Genomic DNA, 16,081 nt, shown 5'->3' with positions numbered 1-16,081 from the left:
GTCGTGAGTCCAACAGACCTGCTGGTGAACTGCGCAATACCTGTTCGGCCAACCCGTCTGTCTCGCGCCACATCTCAAATGTAGACTGGAACCATCAGCAACGGGCCCCCGAGTTTCTGAAGCGGCCGTGGTGAATGAGCCGGGGCGGCGGAGGATAGTTTTTGTCAGTAGGAATTTCAGGGAGGTGCTTCTGGAATAGCTGAGAAGTTGAACTCAGAGGACGAATGAAGGATAGGATGCTGGATGGTTGGATGAGCAGTCAGGTGGACGTTCAGCCCGATTCTCTTCTGCAGCTTTGCCTTCCGCTGCCCCCCCCCCATCAGGGCCCGTTCTCGTTGTAATGGAGGGAGATGGGACGCTCACGCTGCACCGTGGGCATGTAGGGCCAGTTGTAGCTGGAGCCTGACAGCAGCATGTCGCGAAGCAGCGTCTCGATGGGCGTCTTACCGACCAGGCGGACAAAGAAAAGCTGCTCGATGACTGGAGAGGAGACGATGCGCAGGGAGGGGAGGCGGAGGAGGAGACGGCCGAAGCGGTTTGGCTGGCTGGGGTACTGGTTCCTTACGTACTCCTCTAGGGCGCACTGGGACTTCTCTTGGATGCTCTCCACATGGGCGACATCCGACAGCCCCATAGCATCTAGGAGAGGAGACAGATTACATTTATCTCACCAAAGGTCAGACAACTATACTACTACTGTACAAAAAGGTGTTTTGTTAATCCCTTTAACAACTGGGCCCAAAAGCTGATTATCCTTTCTTTCAGGCCCTGTGCAGCATCATAAACTTTACATGTTTTTCAGACTAGACAAAAAAAAATCCCTCTCTGCTCCCATCAAACTGACATCTGGCTTTTGTCTTCAGAGTGAAATCGTTTCTGGGTCAAAAGGCTGCAGCAGTGAAAGAAACACGACGCCCAGGTGGACAATTTTTGCACCTTTTCTGGCGCGACGGCGCGTCCTGTACTAAAGCTCCAGACATCGGCACATAATTTTCATCCATCACTGTTCATGCGGCTCTTTAATATCATTCAAGTGGCCCCGAGTTTAAAAGAGTGAGGTAAAAGATCAAATAAAGCAACCGGCACGCTGCCGCTGGCCGCCATGCTGCGTCCAAATTGACAGATCAGAGAAAAGAATGCGCCAACATATTTTAAACAGGTTTACCCACATTTATTAAGCATGCAGGTTTGTGTTTATTGTGCTGTAAAAAAAAAAAGAAAAAGGAGGGCTGGGTGAGCTGGGAAAAGCGACAATCAGAGGATTAGACTGAGCAAGAATTCACTTCAGACAAAGACATAAAGTCGATTGAAATACGAAAACATAGACACCATATACTGAACAAATACGACAGTTTCCGCCTCTAAAATGACAGCGATTACAGGACTGTTCTCGCTTTGCCTGCAGCTGGAGGTCATCCTCTGCCTCCTCCTCTCTCCTCGCACCTCCCCTCCTGCCAGCCCCAGCCTCGGTGAGAGTCTCGCGCAAACCGGAGTGTGTGATGCTGTGCGAGATATTTTTCGCACCCAACGTGGAGGGGTGAGCACGGGGGGATTTAGCGAAGGTGGTCATGGATGTGTGAACTCAAAACAAAGACACATTTTACTGTGCTCCTCCACAAACTGTACGTTCTACGGCCGCGCTCAAACCTTCATTCGACTGATGCTTTTTTTCAAATCGGGGTAATATCTTGTCGAGCATGATCTTTGGGTCTAAAAGTGCCAGCTTGTACACTTTAGTCTTGTCATGTGGCACTTTGATCCGCCCCTGGTGTAAACCCCGCCCTGTTGGGCCTCAGAAGACCCCACTAGTGGCCACTAGTCTCCCAACGAGCCATTGCGCCTTCTTCCAACCGCGTTTCACTCCACCCGACGTGCTTTTTTGTGTCAGGCTGCCATTTTGGTCGTTGCGTGACAAGGCAGGCATTGCCTGTTAGGGATTAGCAAATCTGTCTACACGACTGAAACCGCTTTGCGTGCCTTTAGCGACAGCGCTGTGGGTTGCCCTTCCACGCCAAGCGCCGTGCTCTTTTGTCTGATCCTTGGGCACACACTGGGTCCGTGGGGGGGGGGGGGGGGGGGGGTATCTGGGTGGCAGGACTGAAATGCCCATTCTCTTGGCTTTGCATGGGGAGGAGACTCCGAGGGAGGTTGAGGGATGATGGGAGTTTGTCCGAGCGCGTTAGCTCGTCTACCGGATCGGAAGGAGTTGGTTTCAATAGCTGGTCTGTCTAGCGTGTGTGCTAACGTCTAAACATATCAGTAAACGTATCGTCTTTTGGCGTCACGTGCACTTTTCACGTGCACGCATGCGGGTACATCTGCCTGCACGTGGAGAAGTCACATGGGATGCTCAGGGCTACAGGGGTTATGTAGGTCACAATTTGGGGCTGTGGCGAATCGTCCGACTCACTGGATCCCACCATACATAATTCAGCTCCCTGGGTGGGGGCAGGGGTCTCGGAGCCTGGATGGGCTTGGAATTGGTTAGGAAAAATGTAAGGAGGAGGGGGGGGGGGGGGCTGGTTTCAATAATAAATGGGATCTGGAGGTGGATCTGCAGCCACCCATGAACATGGAGGAGAGACGCTGAAAACGCAGCGCAAAACGGGAAATACAATAAAATAAAAAAAGACGGACAAAAGACACGGCAGCGTCGCCTTCTAAGCTCGCCGTCTCCTCAAGGGTCAACAAGCATGATCTCTCTATGAAGCATCCCAGATGTGACAGTATTCCGGGGAACGCCGGAGCGCAGTGACGACTGGGATAACCCTCAACGGGGTTCGTATGGATGTTGTTGGGAAGACTGCAGCATCATTTACATCGGTGGGGGGGGGGGGGCAATGAGATAATACCTACTGCAGCATTTGGTCAGGAGTTTATGGCCGTGTTTCAAGGTGCACAGAACGACCTACCCAACAGCTAGTTTTAAGCTGTTTACATGCACTTTGACAGCCTGTGATTAAATGCCCTTGACATGAATAAACCAATTAACGAGATGTTCCCGAGCCAAAGGAAGTCGGCTCAGTGGCCCTCTAATTCCCCCCCCCCCCCCTTTCTGCCAGGACGGCTGGAAGGAGGGTAAGGTAATGTTTTTGTTTACAAGGATCTCCCCTTAATCCGCTTGGAGTTGTGCAGAAGGCAAAGAGGGAGTGGAATGAAAGTTTCTAATTGGAAACATTAACAGTCTTCTGTTCCATTACACAAGACACGGAACACCGGGTTCCCGCTATGACCACAAACTCGACACAAGCATCCTTTTGGGGGGGGGGTCAACCTTCTCCGCGACCAATGGCGTTCGCTGGAACTCACCAGAAGTGAAGAGCACGATAGACTTGAGGCAGGAATACTCGGCCGTGTCGACCTGCAGGGCCTTCAGCTTCTCCACCTGCTCCTGGAAAACCCGGATGTGGTCCATGAAGGCCACCACGCGCTCCGCCGACATGGGCGACGCGTGAAGGCCCGCCGCCGCCAACAGAGGGGCCACGTGAAGCGGCATGGAGCACTGGGCGGCGTTGAGGACAAAGAGCTCGCTCCATGACATGCGCAGCAGCGCCACCTAGGATTGCAGGCAGGCATTACGGCGGTCGAAAAGAAATTAGGTGCGTCTTAAATTAAATTGATCAACATACTTATATCTAACAGGAATTATGTCGAGGATGTTAGCGAACGCTGATCCAATAAGAATTAAAGTCATTGAATAACATATATGTTACATGACAGGAGCTTCTTTCATGCACAAATGTACTCTAAGAAGTTGTTCCTTCATGAACGAAGGACGAGGGAGCCGGCACAAAGTAGGCTAAAAGCTCACAGAGTGCCTTAAAAAAAACGATTTGTAGTTTGAAAAGGTCAATAAGATGAAACGAGGAGGTGACAAACTGTTTCATGAGATTGGATTTAAACTGATTTTAAACAGTCAACATCAAAACACGGAGAGAAGAGACAGATAACATGTTGATGTAACATTAATGACACGTCTGCACAAGGTGCTTGTGAATATTTATAGGTCAAACGATCAACTCCGTGCCAAGACTTTACAGCTGGCAACAACCTGCATGTGCAGGATTGATGTCAAGTCTCTTCGTATTGAGTGTCAGCAGCGCCTGTTTGCGCCTCGGGTGAAGGATAACGGCGCAGATTAACTCTCACCGAGTGATCATTAACGGAAAAGACAAGGAGAGAAACTGTGTCAACGGACGCCCGACGCCTCCCTCCACTGAATCCTAACAAATGTAGAGCTGAAGCAGCTGCAAGGTTGAAAAGAGCATATTTCCCTGAATGCTATTTATTTATTTTTTTACACTGGGTGTCAAAATGCATTGAAATTCATGTCAGTCGTAAAAATGTAATGGACTCACCTGATCCATGAGCTGCAGGTCAGGGAAGAAGGGGATGTTCTTGGCCCATTCCACAGCGCTGAAGAGCAGCCTGGCCGCCAGCTCGCAAATGTTCTCGATGCCCATCAGGTTGTTTCCCTGCATGCACTGCGCCCCGTAGCGGGATGTGGGGTAGGGCTCGGCGCGGAGCAGGAGGGAGATGAAGCCGGATAAGTAGGGCTGGCCGTTGTACGGGTCGGTGCCGTTGGTCAGGTACTGTCCCGGGCTGGTCTGGGAGTTGGACGTCCGCCCCCGTTGTACAGCTGACAGAAAAACAAAACGGACGAAGATGAGAATTCGCCTGCATAACTCTGAACTTTTATGGAGCTGTGATTGCCCATCGCTCGTCGTCTTCATCCCAGATGCATATCTGTCACCGGCTTGTAAATTCACTTTAATGATTGTAGAGGAGCCGCTTTAACAGGAGGCTGAAGCACCTAAATCTAGTCTCCAACAAGCGTCGAAGCGGCAGCCCACTCAGAGGGGAGACAAAAAACAGAAAAGAAAGCGTGAAATTAGGCATGTAATAATGAGCAGACGGGGGGGGGGGGGGGGGGGTCAAAGGCGATGAAAAGCGTGGAGACGGGAACATTTCTCCGACTCTTAAATACGTCGGCGCTCGTCCTTTGGGCGCAGCGGCGGAAAATGGTCAAGGCCGTCCTGCATTGCTGTTATGCATCAGTGAGTCATGACAAGCAGCAGCTGGTAAAGCCATTACACCTCTTCACACCTACATATGTTACACGCCCGCAAATGCACGCACGCACACACACACACACGCACACACACACACACCCCCCCCCTTTACTGGCAAATGGCTCAGCCTGAGGCAAAAAAGGGCACACAGAGGCCAAGCACACATATATGCCCCCCCTCCCTCACCCATGAAGCGATGATGATGATGATGCAGATTCCCATTTGGAAAACACCTGTTCAGTCATCCCCAATGTCTGACTAATGACTTCATCTACTGTTACAGAGGAGCGAGAGACGCAATGGAAACGAAGGGAGTGCAACCTGTGACGGGGAAAAGGAGGTAAAAGGGAGATACGGCAAATGAGGGGAGATCGGAGGTTAATTCGTTGCATATAGCCTGTAAGCTTCAGACAGGTGGAGGAAGGAGGTGGGAGACGGGTGAGAGAAAAGGGAGAGGGAGGGGTTTGGAAAATGCTTTTGAACTCTGCGTCACCTGTCGCATCGCACGCAGCGGCAGCTGTGTCAATTGAGCGCATCGTGAAAAACGAGAGGTCAAATCACTCAGGAGCGTTATGAGTTCTAGCCCAGCCTGCGAGCAGGAGAGAAAAATGAAAAGGTGCTGACCTCAAACTACCGGCGTTCCCCACAAACTTGTGTCAACGCGCGTTGCCGGAAAAGAATGCGATCTCCCTCGGCAAACAGCACAGTCTCGCTCGGCCGAGCCGAGCAGGGGTGTTGCGTGTTGCACAATGGGACATTCCTCGTCACTCACGCTAAAGCAACTCTTGCCTTGCCTCGCAAAGGATGGCTGTCAGATTACCAATGTGTGTGTGTGTTGAGGGGGGGGGGGGGGGCTGTGAAGGTAAAAGTATTCCCAGGTCTGGACATCACAATTCTGGCAATGATTACCTGTTCCAACATGTTTTTCAGGTCACTCTGAGGTGCTTTAAATAAATAAAAGAATCTCAGTCAGGTTTTGTGATGGTCTCCATTCCTCCTAATTAAAGGCTTTTAAGACTTAAATGGTTTTAACTCTCCCTTAGCATACCAGAAACAAACCTTACCGAGACAATGTTAGCTTCAAGGCCCAAATTACTTTTATAAGCAAATCTTAATTTCTTTATTTTATTCGCTGCAAAATAAATGACTAATATTTTTAGGATGTGTTTTGTCTTTTCGTTGAGCATTCAATGTTGTTAGAAATTAATTATTCCGCCTAATTCTAGTCTTTTTTTTTTATTATAATAGTCTATAACACTCCTGCTTATAAATGCAGGACATGAACATAGCCAATATACTAGACAGATGTGAGCCTTTATTAGCATTTAAAAGTATCGTAAAGAAGGAATATCGAGTCATCTGAACAATCGTCGCTCAGGAAAATCCGAAGGAGCTGTAAAACCAGACAGGGCTGATCAATTTCAAACGGATCAGATGTTTTCTGAAGCCATTATTTAGCTCTGAAAGGAGAAAAGGGACACATGGAGGACAGGGACAACGTCACACGACATCCTCTTTCGCTCTACAGTCATAATTCCTCCTCCTGCCACAGGCGTTTGATGCAAGCATGCGTCGTTTCGAGGGTCTTGCTGAAATGACTGATTCTCGGAAGACTGTCCCCGACTGTCCACGTCTCAGCCGGAGCCCTCGCACGACCTCAAACTGTCACCCTGCCCTGGCTTGTTCACGTGATTCATCTTTGTTAAAAATAAATACAAAAAATCAGCTCAACAGTGATGAAGAAATTCATTTTTGCTACTTAAACCCGTCATAAAAGACCTTCTTTGACTGGGAATTTAGCAAATTAATCAAAAATTCAACGCTGATTTTCAAGTCTCTTATATGAAAACAGCAAAAAACAAAATCCTGCCATCAATCAGCTCATCCCGAGGATAGGGGGCGATCTACTCAATGTTTTTGACTTTCCAAAAGCCTCATTGTTGGGGTCAGAGTACTCGAATGCTTCTGACGGAGACGCATCACCCCCTGGGTTTGATCGCCTGCAGCCGGCCGATGGGAAAGAAGGACAGAGTGCAGGGAGGGGGACATTATGGAAAGATCCAAAGACAGAGAGAAAGAAGATGGACTGTCCTGACATGGGGGAGGGCAGCGAGGGAGACGGAAAGGACAGAAAGAAACAGACGCCTGGGGATAAAATAAGGAAACTGGGATCGGGGGGGGGGGCAGGTTTGGGTATCTGCCATAAGCGGTTTCCTGCTTTTTAATTGACGCTCTGTGGATTAGGTTAATGTAATTGACTGAGCTTATCATCTGACAGTAGGAGGAAACGACAACAACAAAAAAAAGAGCTCGGAAAAGAGCCTGCAAATCCCTAAAACCAGCATCCGGTCTAGGTGGGGGGGCGTGAAATGAGGACACGAGAACGACGAAGGAGGGGAGGAAAGTGCATGCGAACCCGAGGTACCATGGGACGTTTCAGCTGTGACTTTCAAAATGCCACTTCAGCAAATGGCAGCTGGCAGGGAGCGCAGCAGCTCGCTGCCTGGCTGCCCTGGATTAGCCTCTGGGTCAGACCGTTAGCGGAATTACAGCCGCTAAATACAATTAAGGCCTATCAACATTTGGACTGCGAGGTCGCGGCGCAGGGGCAACACAGATGGGCCGAGGACTCGGATCCGTCCAGCAGTCGCATTTCATAAGGAGCTTTTCCATTTCGAAGCTTCCAGCAACGCATGAAATACAAACACGCTACCCTGAGTGACCCCCCCCCCCCCACGTCCACGTCATGTACTGCCACAGCTGAGCATGTGTGTGTGTGTGTATGTTTAGGCTGCCACACAGATGAAAAGCTGGAATCTCATCTGCCGGAATGCAAAAAGAGTCTTGAGTTTATACGCTGCGCCGTCTGTCGCTGTGTGAACGAACACGGGCGTGATCCAGATCAGACGCAGCCTACGCTGTGACACAATACCCACTCGGCTCTCGTGATGTTTTTCTTTTTGCCCTGCACTTTGACCCGCAGGTCAGAGAGAGAGAGAGACGAGTGGGGAGGTGAGGGGAGCTAATGTGTAAACCAGGAGTTAAAGATAAATAGGGAGAGACCATTGTTTGAATACCAGATTTAAAATAAATGAATGAGTAAATAAAGCCAGTGATGCTAAGATAAAGCTAATGCTGAAGTGCTGCTGTGTAATGAGTGAAACAAACCGCAGACGTCCCTCTTATCGTCTCATGTCTAATCCTATCCAACCTGGTCACCCCCAAGGAGAACCTCAGCATCTTCACCTCCGCCACTTCTAGCTCCGCCTCCTGTCTTTTCCGTCCATCATGGCCGACCTCACCACTGTCCTCCAGCACGCTCTTATAAATTACAACTGCTGTGGACTTCAAGTGACCCTCTGGTTAATATCTAAGGGTCGCTGTGTTCAGCGCTTCTCACACGTTTCACATCTATTCGACATTAAAGCTGCATTAATCAACGCTTTTACATTAACGGTGGCCCACGTGACCATCTTTCAGTCCATTGTTTTGTTTTTCCGGTGAACAACATGAACACGATTAGCAACACGCTAACATGCAATTAAAAGCAAGTGATTTTTTATTTTATTTGATGGATCTTTGGATGTAAAACTAAAGGAGGGTGAACGTGCCGTTAGAAAGTCAGACGATATTTATTCCCCATCTTCACATCTGATGAGAAATTATTGAGAGCAAGCCATCTGCAGGCCTGCGTCTGAAAGCGGACGGAGAATCGGAGGCCCCGCAGGGGGGGGGGGGGGGGGGGGCACGGTGACACAGACCGACAGAGACGTGAAGGCAGAGGAGCGTCGCGTGAGAACGTTCCTTTGCCTTGCTGCAGTCGCTCCAGCCTCTCAAACTATGAGGCATTTCTTGCATCAATTAGTAAACCTGATTCCCCTCAACCACGCTATCCTTATTTACACCCCACCCCCCCCCCCCCCAGCTCTCAGCTGCCCGATCTGACATTTGTCAGCTTGCGTTACGATCATCCCACAGTGAAAATGGGGCCGTGGATTTGAAGCTGATGGACCTTTTCTTGAGAGATTTTTACATTTTGCACAGCTGCTCCATCTGAGATTTACATCCCCACACGCATCTGTGGTGCCGTTAAGCCGCATGCTTTTAATTTCTGGGTTGAAAGTATCCGCCACCGTTATTCAGCACACCCAAGTGGATTTTAGTTTGAGGATACACGCATTAATATTTACTCCAAACGTGACTCAGCCATGCGTCCTGCTGTACCACAGTGGAAGATCTGAGCACATCAGAGCAATATGGGCATGGCAAATAAAAGGTCAAAGGTCAAAAAGACAAAGACGAAATGTTTTATGGGGAGGAATCTGATGGAATTACTTTCATACAACTGGTCAGAGGGAAATTATCACATTAGATAAAGACAGGATCCTAAAATGGCAAAATAAAACTTCCGATTCCAAACATTGCTCTTGTGACTGGTGGAATTTGTCCTTTTTTTAAAGCCACTGTTATCATAACTAATGCTACATCCACTCAGCGACCAAAGACAAACAGTGGTGTTAGCGAGTGGATGTGCGGCAGACAGAAAAAGGAGCCTTGCTCGGGGGTGGGGGGGGTAAAAAGCTCCTGACCAACTGAAATCCTCTGTGTGGTATTATTCTAAGTGACCCGAATGACACCAAAAACAGGTTGAGCTGCTTGAGTCACAAGCAAAGACAGCCCAGAGTCAGTCAGAGCGGTGGAAGGGGGGAACTGGGTCCACCTGAGAAGGTCACATTTTGTTTGCTTTTTTTTTTGGTGTGTCACGTTAGAGATACTGTGCGACACTTCCTCCTCACGCAGAATGGGTCATTGTGCGTCGGATTACGACACGAAGCGCCCTCTCGCCTTGATGTCTGAGGCATTGAGATGGTATCTTTCATCTTTTTATGCATTTTTTTTCTTTTAAAGCTACACTTTAGAGAGCTTTAATGGAGGCCGGCCATGAAGTGAGCGACGCGTCAACGGGAAGCGTTTCCCTCCCGAGTGCCGCCTGATAATGACTTCGCCTGCCAGCTCGCTGACAGGGGTTAAGTATTTGAATTTGTCAATAGCAGGAATTACCAGGAACAGAAAAAGGTTTTCAAAGCCAAATGAGGCCAGACCGGTGCCAAATTGTCCTCTGTGGAGTATGGATTAGTCAGTGCACGCTGTCTGTCGGACTCTAGAGCACCCTGGGGTGTCGACTCGCTGCAGCGTCCCCCCCGGTCGGTGCTCATATATACGGACTCGATCCCATGTCTGTTATTAATGCTTTAGGTTTGTTTGGCCTATATTTTCTGCAGCTGTTGGAGCTTCGTCAAGGGAACAAATATGGGTCAGAGGAAGCTGCAGCCTTCCTCCTGCGTGTGTTACATTCTGGCTCTCATGTGCTACAAATAGAAGTTTAGCCTTAAGATTTCTACTCTGCAAGATTTTTTGTTTTCTGCACTCCACAAGTCCTCAAGTCATCTTTTTGGCCGATTCTGTTCGCCTGTCCTCTTTCTACTCGGCACAGAGACGAGACATGGGACATGGACACCAACGCTGCCAAGGATTTTAGGCTCTTGCCTCCCTCCAAGGACAGAAATGTTTGCCATCTCGGTGGCGGACGGCACTCTGGATAAAAGTCTGTAACGAATGATATTATGTTCTTTATGCGGCGATCTGCGGAAGAAGGTCAAACATCCCCCCGTGGGGTAGAAAGAAACACCCGCTCAACGTTGGGAGTAAAGCAGGCCCAAAAAAGTCCCACTCGCTAAAAAAAGGGAAAACCGATTGCACGAATTAGGAGGAGATTCCCACTCAGGCTTGGAAAGCCAAAAACATAATCTTCACTAAGCCTGACAGGTTCATGCTAAACTTGTTCCACTCCACATTGGAGGTGACCTCTAGGCTCTAATAGAGTACATTTCATAGTAATACAAGCTTTCTAAATAATTCACATTGCGCCCGACGCTTTCAGTTCAGCGCCGTCGCATCGCTTCCGCTTATACATTCGACACAAACGTTTCTTCTAACTAGCTGGGAAACTGGGCAGGAAAGGCGGAGATATCAAAATACACATTTCACCGGATCATAACTGAAAAAAGCCCCCCCCCTTGACAGCCTCATGTGAACCTGCTGAATAATGCAGGTTAAAGCATGACTTATGTATGACCGCTGGGGGAGGACATCCTCTTCAAGAGTCACTGTCCCGATCACACCAGCAGTGTTTACGCGGCAGAGATTCATTTACCGGAGGTGTTAAATTATGCGCTCATGTTTGGACGAGTAAACATTTATCCATTTTAATTTATGGCCAAATAAAAATCAGAGTGAACTCTTGTTACATAACTTAAAGCAAAAGCATGAAAATGCGTGTTACAAAGTATTTTTCGAGGTTTTATATCGTGAATCGTTGCCGCTCCCCGTCTCACCCTGTCCTGTCCTGTAATGAATACGCCATATACCCTTTTCCGAATTGTTAGGAAGTTACCGGACAAAAACTTCCCAAAGTAGACAAATGATCAGATAAAGGAGAAGTCAGCCAACAAAGAGGATTTAAGGACACATTTAATCCCGTCGACCTCAAACGCACCAGCAGATGAGCTCAGCCCTGTAAGATGACCTGCTTCACATTTAAGCCTTTTGTGCAAAACCAGAAACCAACACTGCAAAAAACAAAAAAACAAAAAACCAGGCAATGAATTTAAAATCTTCAAAGATTTTCACACGATTTAACCTTCCTTCAAGGATGTCCTCCTTTCTGTTGACATTTTCTGCTCTCATTTAAACACATCAGGTTAAGTTTGAGACATTTTTAATTTTGAAATTTAAGTTTTAAGAATTCCAGTAATGGGGAGATTCAATTTACAAACTTTTTACAGCTAATCTTTTTCCAAGTTTATCTTGTGATTACGACACCAAAACGTTACCTAAAGTGACAGGACAGAATCCTTTACTCTGCCGCCTGCTATAAACGGCATGACCTCAGCGAGAATTTCAGGCAGTATACTTCATTTTATTCATAACAAAACAATTAGGAATCGTCGCGCTAATAACTTTTCAGAAATGCGGAGGAATGTTATGTTGCAAAATACGTTTGAGGATTGAATGTAAATTAATTCATTTCTAAAAATGTGAAGCTTTGCATAGAAATTATGGGAATAATCTCCCCAGAATTTAAATCGCGTGTAGAGATTAAAATAAACAAAAGGATTTAAATTTTACGGCTGAATCTCAAGTTTATTTTGTAAACTGAGACACGTTTAATGTTTATTTTGTTTTTACGCGTTTCGGAGGAATTGGCCGGTTTAAGGGAACCGGACCAGGGCCGGTGCGTCTCGCGTAAATCCGCACACTCTCACACACATGCGCGCGCGCGCGCGGGGTCCTTGAGGAATAAATTAATGAGGGAGGTCATCATCTCATCCCAGGCTCCATTGAGGATGTGTTTTCTGCACTTCTACATTTCTATGCGTTCTTTACAAGCACGTTCTCTCCTCTGATGATGAAACCAGGAGGTTTTATAAATGTGACCATAAACACATAAATCTAACGCTGCCAACACATTTTCTTATAAAGAAACAAACTGCCTCCGCCCGCTTCTGCGTCTTTGCGCGCCAGAGCGTCGGGACGTCCAGGCTGAAGGATAATTAAGGGAAGCGCGCCGCTTCTCCAACACGTCTCCTCTGCTCGTCTTTGACACGAACTGACCCGTTGTTAATCCAACACAATACAACAAATGCAGCGGCGTCCTCTCATGGCGGCTCCGGGTGTCGGTGAGCAAACGGCGTCATTAGAACGGAGGGACAATGGAAGGATTTCACAGAACGGAGCGCGCCAGGGAGCGCGGCTGAGGTTTCTAAATGAATGTGAAGTCAGCATTGTGGTGCAGCAGGTGGAGGCTGATTATTTACCCCGAACAACCCACGGCGGCTGATTATTTACCCCGAACAACCCACGGCGGCTGATTATTTACCCCGAACAACCCACGGCGGCTGATTATTCACCCCGAACAACCCACGGTGGCTGATTATTTACCCCGAACAACCCACGGGTGCGTGTTGGAGACGACAGAAGGGAAACAACAAAATAATCTCTTTGGCGCGTGAGATGACAAATTATAGAAACTTCTTCTGTCTGGAAATCTGGGGGGGGGGTCTCCATGCATTATACTTTAAATTTCCAGAAAGGCAAATAAATAAGAGCGCCAACATGAGCGCTCGGAGACTTGTCTGTTCCGTTTTACGCACAGAACGTTTGCGACCCGTTGTGACGTCCGCCACGGCGCGCAGCTGTCCGCGGCCTTACCTTCTCTCCTCATGCCGACTTTGAGACACTTCTTCAGCCGGCAGTACTGGCACTGGTTCCGGTGGTGCTGGTCGATGGGGCAGTCCCGGTTCCCCCGGCAGGTGTACGAGAGGTTCCGCCTCACCGAACGCTTAAAGAAGCTTTTGCATCCCTCGCAGGTGAACTGGCCGTAATGTTTCCCACTGGACTTGTCCCCGCACACCATGCAGTCCACGTTGGGGATCTTGTCCCCGGAAAGCGCGTCATTCCCCGGGGTGGAGCCGTTGGGAGTCCCTGGAGCCCCGCCGGGCTCCTGGCCGCAAATCTGGAGCTGAGACCCCGGATCGGCCGAAATGCTCTCTGACCATTGGCTTACTACCATTGCCATGCTATCCCAAACACTTTGGTCTTTGTTCAAATCGCAGAAGGAGAGTCCGACTCGGGGATACAGATCCGTCCTGCGCGCCGAGGCGGGGCGAGGAGGCGCGTCCCGCTTCCTCCAGAGGTCAATCTGAGCCGCTTCAGCGCGTTGTTGTTTAAACTGTGATTATTTATTGATGAAATTATCTATCAAAGTTCACAACAGCAGCAGCGAGGTATCAACATGACTGGCGCACACGCGCGTACAGCCTACAACTCCCGGTGTCCCTCGCTGCCAGCGGTCCATAAACGCGTTGTTCCTCGGGGCGCAGCCTCTTGGGAAAGTCGGTCCGAGTCAGCGCGGAGGCTGCAGAAATGAAATGCTGTCCCGCTTCGGTAATTTATCAGAAAGGACAAATGTCTGTCTGTCCAAAAGCTCCACGCGGCGTTTAATTCTGACCACGACGCGTGACCATCGATCGATGAATTGTTTAGTCCCTGAACGCGCGGCTCAGTCCCGAGGAATCGGCGATCCCCGTTCCTCTTGCCTTGCGCGCCGCGGTCGGGTTTGGGAACGCGAATCCAGTGCGCAGCGAAATGGATTTGTCCCCGACACCAACCCTGGACCTCCTCGGCGGTCGTCCACGCGGAGGATAAATAACACGCTGGTTACGCGCAGGGCGAGATCTGCCGCTGAAGTGCGTAAAGCTTCGCCCTCCGCCTCCTCTCTGTTCCACCTCCGACAGTCAAAGCTGCAATTTGGGGGAAAGTGTCACCAGCAAGGCGGTCTCGTACGGCCGCCTCCCCCCTTGCGTCGTTCCATATAAGGTCATGACTACCAAATAAGGTCATATTCCCTCCCCTCAGCGGGAGCGGTGAAAGAGAGGAGAAGGCCGCGATTGGCCCCGAAAGTGTGTTAAAATGTGAGGAGCATTCTGATTGGATAGGAGTGGATCGAGACAAGACGAGTCGTTTGATGCGTTAAAGTGGAATTCATCATGTCTCCCATTGAAAATAAAATGCTGCGCGTCCTCTGCGTTCACGCCAGGAACACAAACATTAAGAAACAACTTTAAAAAGTGTTCTGTTGAGCAGCGTAAATGAACTTTACATTTGTCAAAGGATCGATCAGTGACGAGGAGAGGAGTCCTTCACAGGGCGCATGTGTTTCTGGTTTGCGTGACTTCGTTTAGATGTTTGACCTTCGCTGTGATCGATGATGGAGGGGGGGGTTGTGCACCCCCCATCCGAAGTGTGAACAAACCATATGAAGATGATTTCTGCCCTCTGTGAACTGATTTGCCGGCGAGTCGTCACCCCGAGTGTTACCGGACTGTTGGATGAAGAGGAGGCTCCTTGTGTCCATCAGAGTGTGGCGTCAATCACCCGGTTACAAGAGCAAACTTCTGGAACGATCAATATAGTTGACTCTTTAAGCACTTATAACTATTAAAAACACATTATTTTAAAATGACTCAAAGATAAGTCCAGTTTAATTTCTGCTTCCTGATATATTATTTTGGCACTTTGGCAGGAACTTCAGACATCGTGATGTTTATCTGTTTGTTTGTTCTTCATCACGTGTTCTCTGCCGATGTTGTCCGACAGACTCACCAAGACCCTCCTCAACTACCTAAAACAAAAAAATCGTTAGAAATTATAAAACGGCATTTCAAAATGTCATTAAGGAGGTTAAGGTGAGGAACACGTGACTCAGCGGTGCAAAGTGAACAATAATAAAAAGGGTGGAACTTGGCACCTGGAAAAACAAACTAAAGTAAACGGTTTATTATCTATCTATCTATCTATCTATAGAGTATTTAAAAGTAACGTCACGTGTTTTTACTTTTAAAATCCCTCACTAATAATAATAATAATAATAATAATAATACATTGAGTTGTTCAAGAGGTCAGATTTCGGTACAACGGGGACTCGAAGGTTTCTTGAATAATGGGATCTATTTATTGACAATAAGAGAGACTGTAACCCTCGTTTCCAAAAAAAAAAAAAAAACCCAAAAAGACAAAAAAAAAAAAAAAGATCTCACTCGGGGTCCTGCAGCGTGGATCGCCAGAGGCCGTGAGTTTGGCCCTGCGCTCGCCTTAATTGCTGTCACATGTAACCTTACCTGCCTCCCAATTAGCCTTATGACTCGCTATTAGGAGATTCCACGAGCTGTGGGCCGGAGACCAAGCTCACCTCAGGGTTTGGGTCCTAATAATTAGAGTGTAATTCTACACGCACGAGGCTTATGATGAATTTGACTCGGATTTCACACACAAAAAAAAGGTTAATTAATTCAGGATCAACTTCAGGTTTAGTGATGAAGCTTATGTGCTGTACAGCCCACTAATCCAACTATTAACACCAGGTATGGAGTCACTCTTTGATTTAAGAC

The 16,081-nt window shown here is 48.3% G+C and overlaps 1 protein-coding gene across 1 annotated transcript; it reads right to left on the bottom strand.

Moving 5' to 3' along the window:
* Positions 1–220: 220 nt before the first annotated feature.
* nr2f5 (nuclear receptor subfamily 2, group F, member 5) lies at positions 221–13,710 on the bottom strand. Its single transcript, XM_068755829.1, has 4 exons — positions 13,344–13,710; positions 4,359–4,639; positions 3,310–3,556; positions 221–639 (listed from the first exon to the last, which is right to left on the bottom strand). The coding sequence occupies exons 1-4, from the start codon at positions 13,708–13,710 to the stop codon at positions 320–322; spliced, it is 1,215 nt and encodes a 404-aa protein (XP_068611930.1). The 3' UTR covers positions 221–319.
* Positions 13,711–16,081: the final 2,371 nt, after the last annotated feature.

This window comes from Brachionichthys hirsutus, chromosome 3 (assembly GCF_040956055.1).
Source record: "Brachionichthys hirsutus isolate HB-005 chromosome 3, CSIRO-AGI_Bhir_v1, whole genome shotgun sequence".
In the NCBI taxonomy this organism is placed as follows: domain Eukaryota; kingdom Metazoa; phylum Chordata; class Actinopteri; order Lophiiformes; family Brachionichthyidae; genus Brachionichthys; species Brachionichthys hirsutus.
This window is presented reverse-complemented; position numbering and strand designations above follow the sequence as displayed.

Coding starts and splice junctions, on each gene's coding strand:
- nr2f5 (XM_068755829.1), bottom strand. CDS start 13,710: ATGGCAATGGTAGTAAGCCAATGGTCAGAGAGCATTTCGGCCGATCCG. Junction 4,640..13,343: donor AGTCGGCATGAGGAGAGAAG/GTAAGGCCGCGG, acceptor TTTTTCTGTCAG/CTGTACAACGGGGGCGGACG. Junction 3,557..4,358: donor ACCTGCAGCTCATGGATCAG/GTGAGTCCATTA, acceptor CTGCAATCCTAG/GTGGCGCTGCTGCGCATGTC.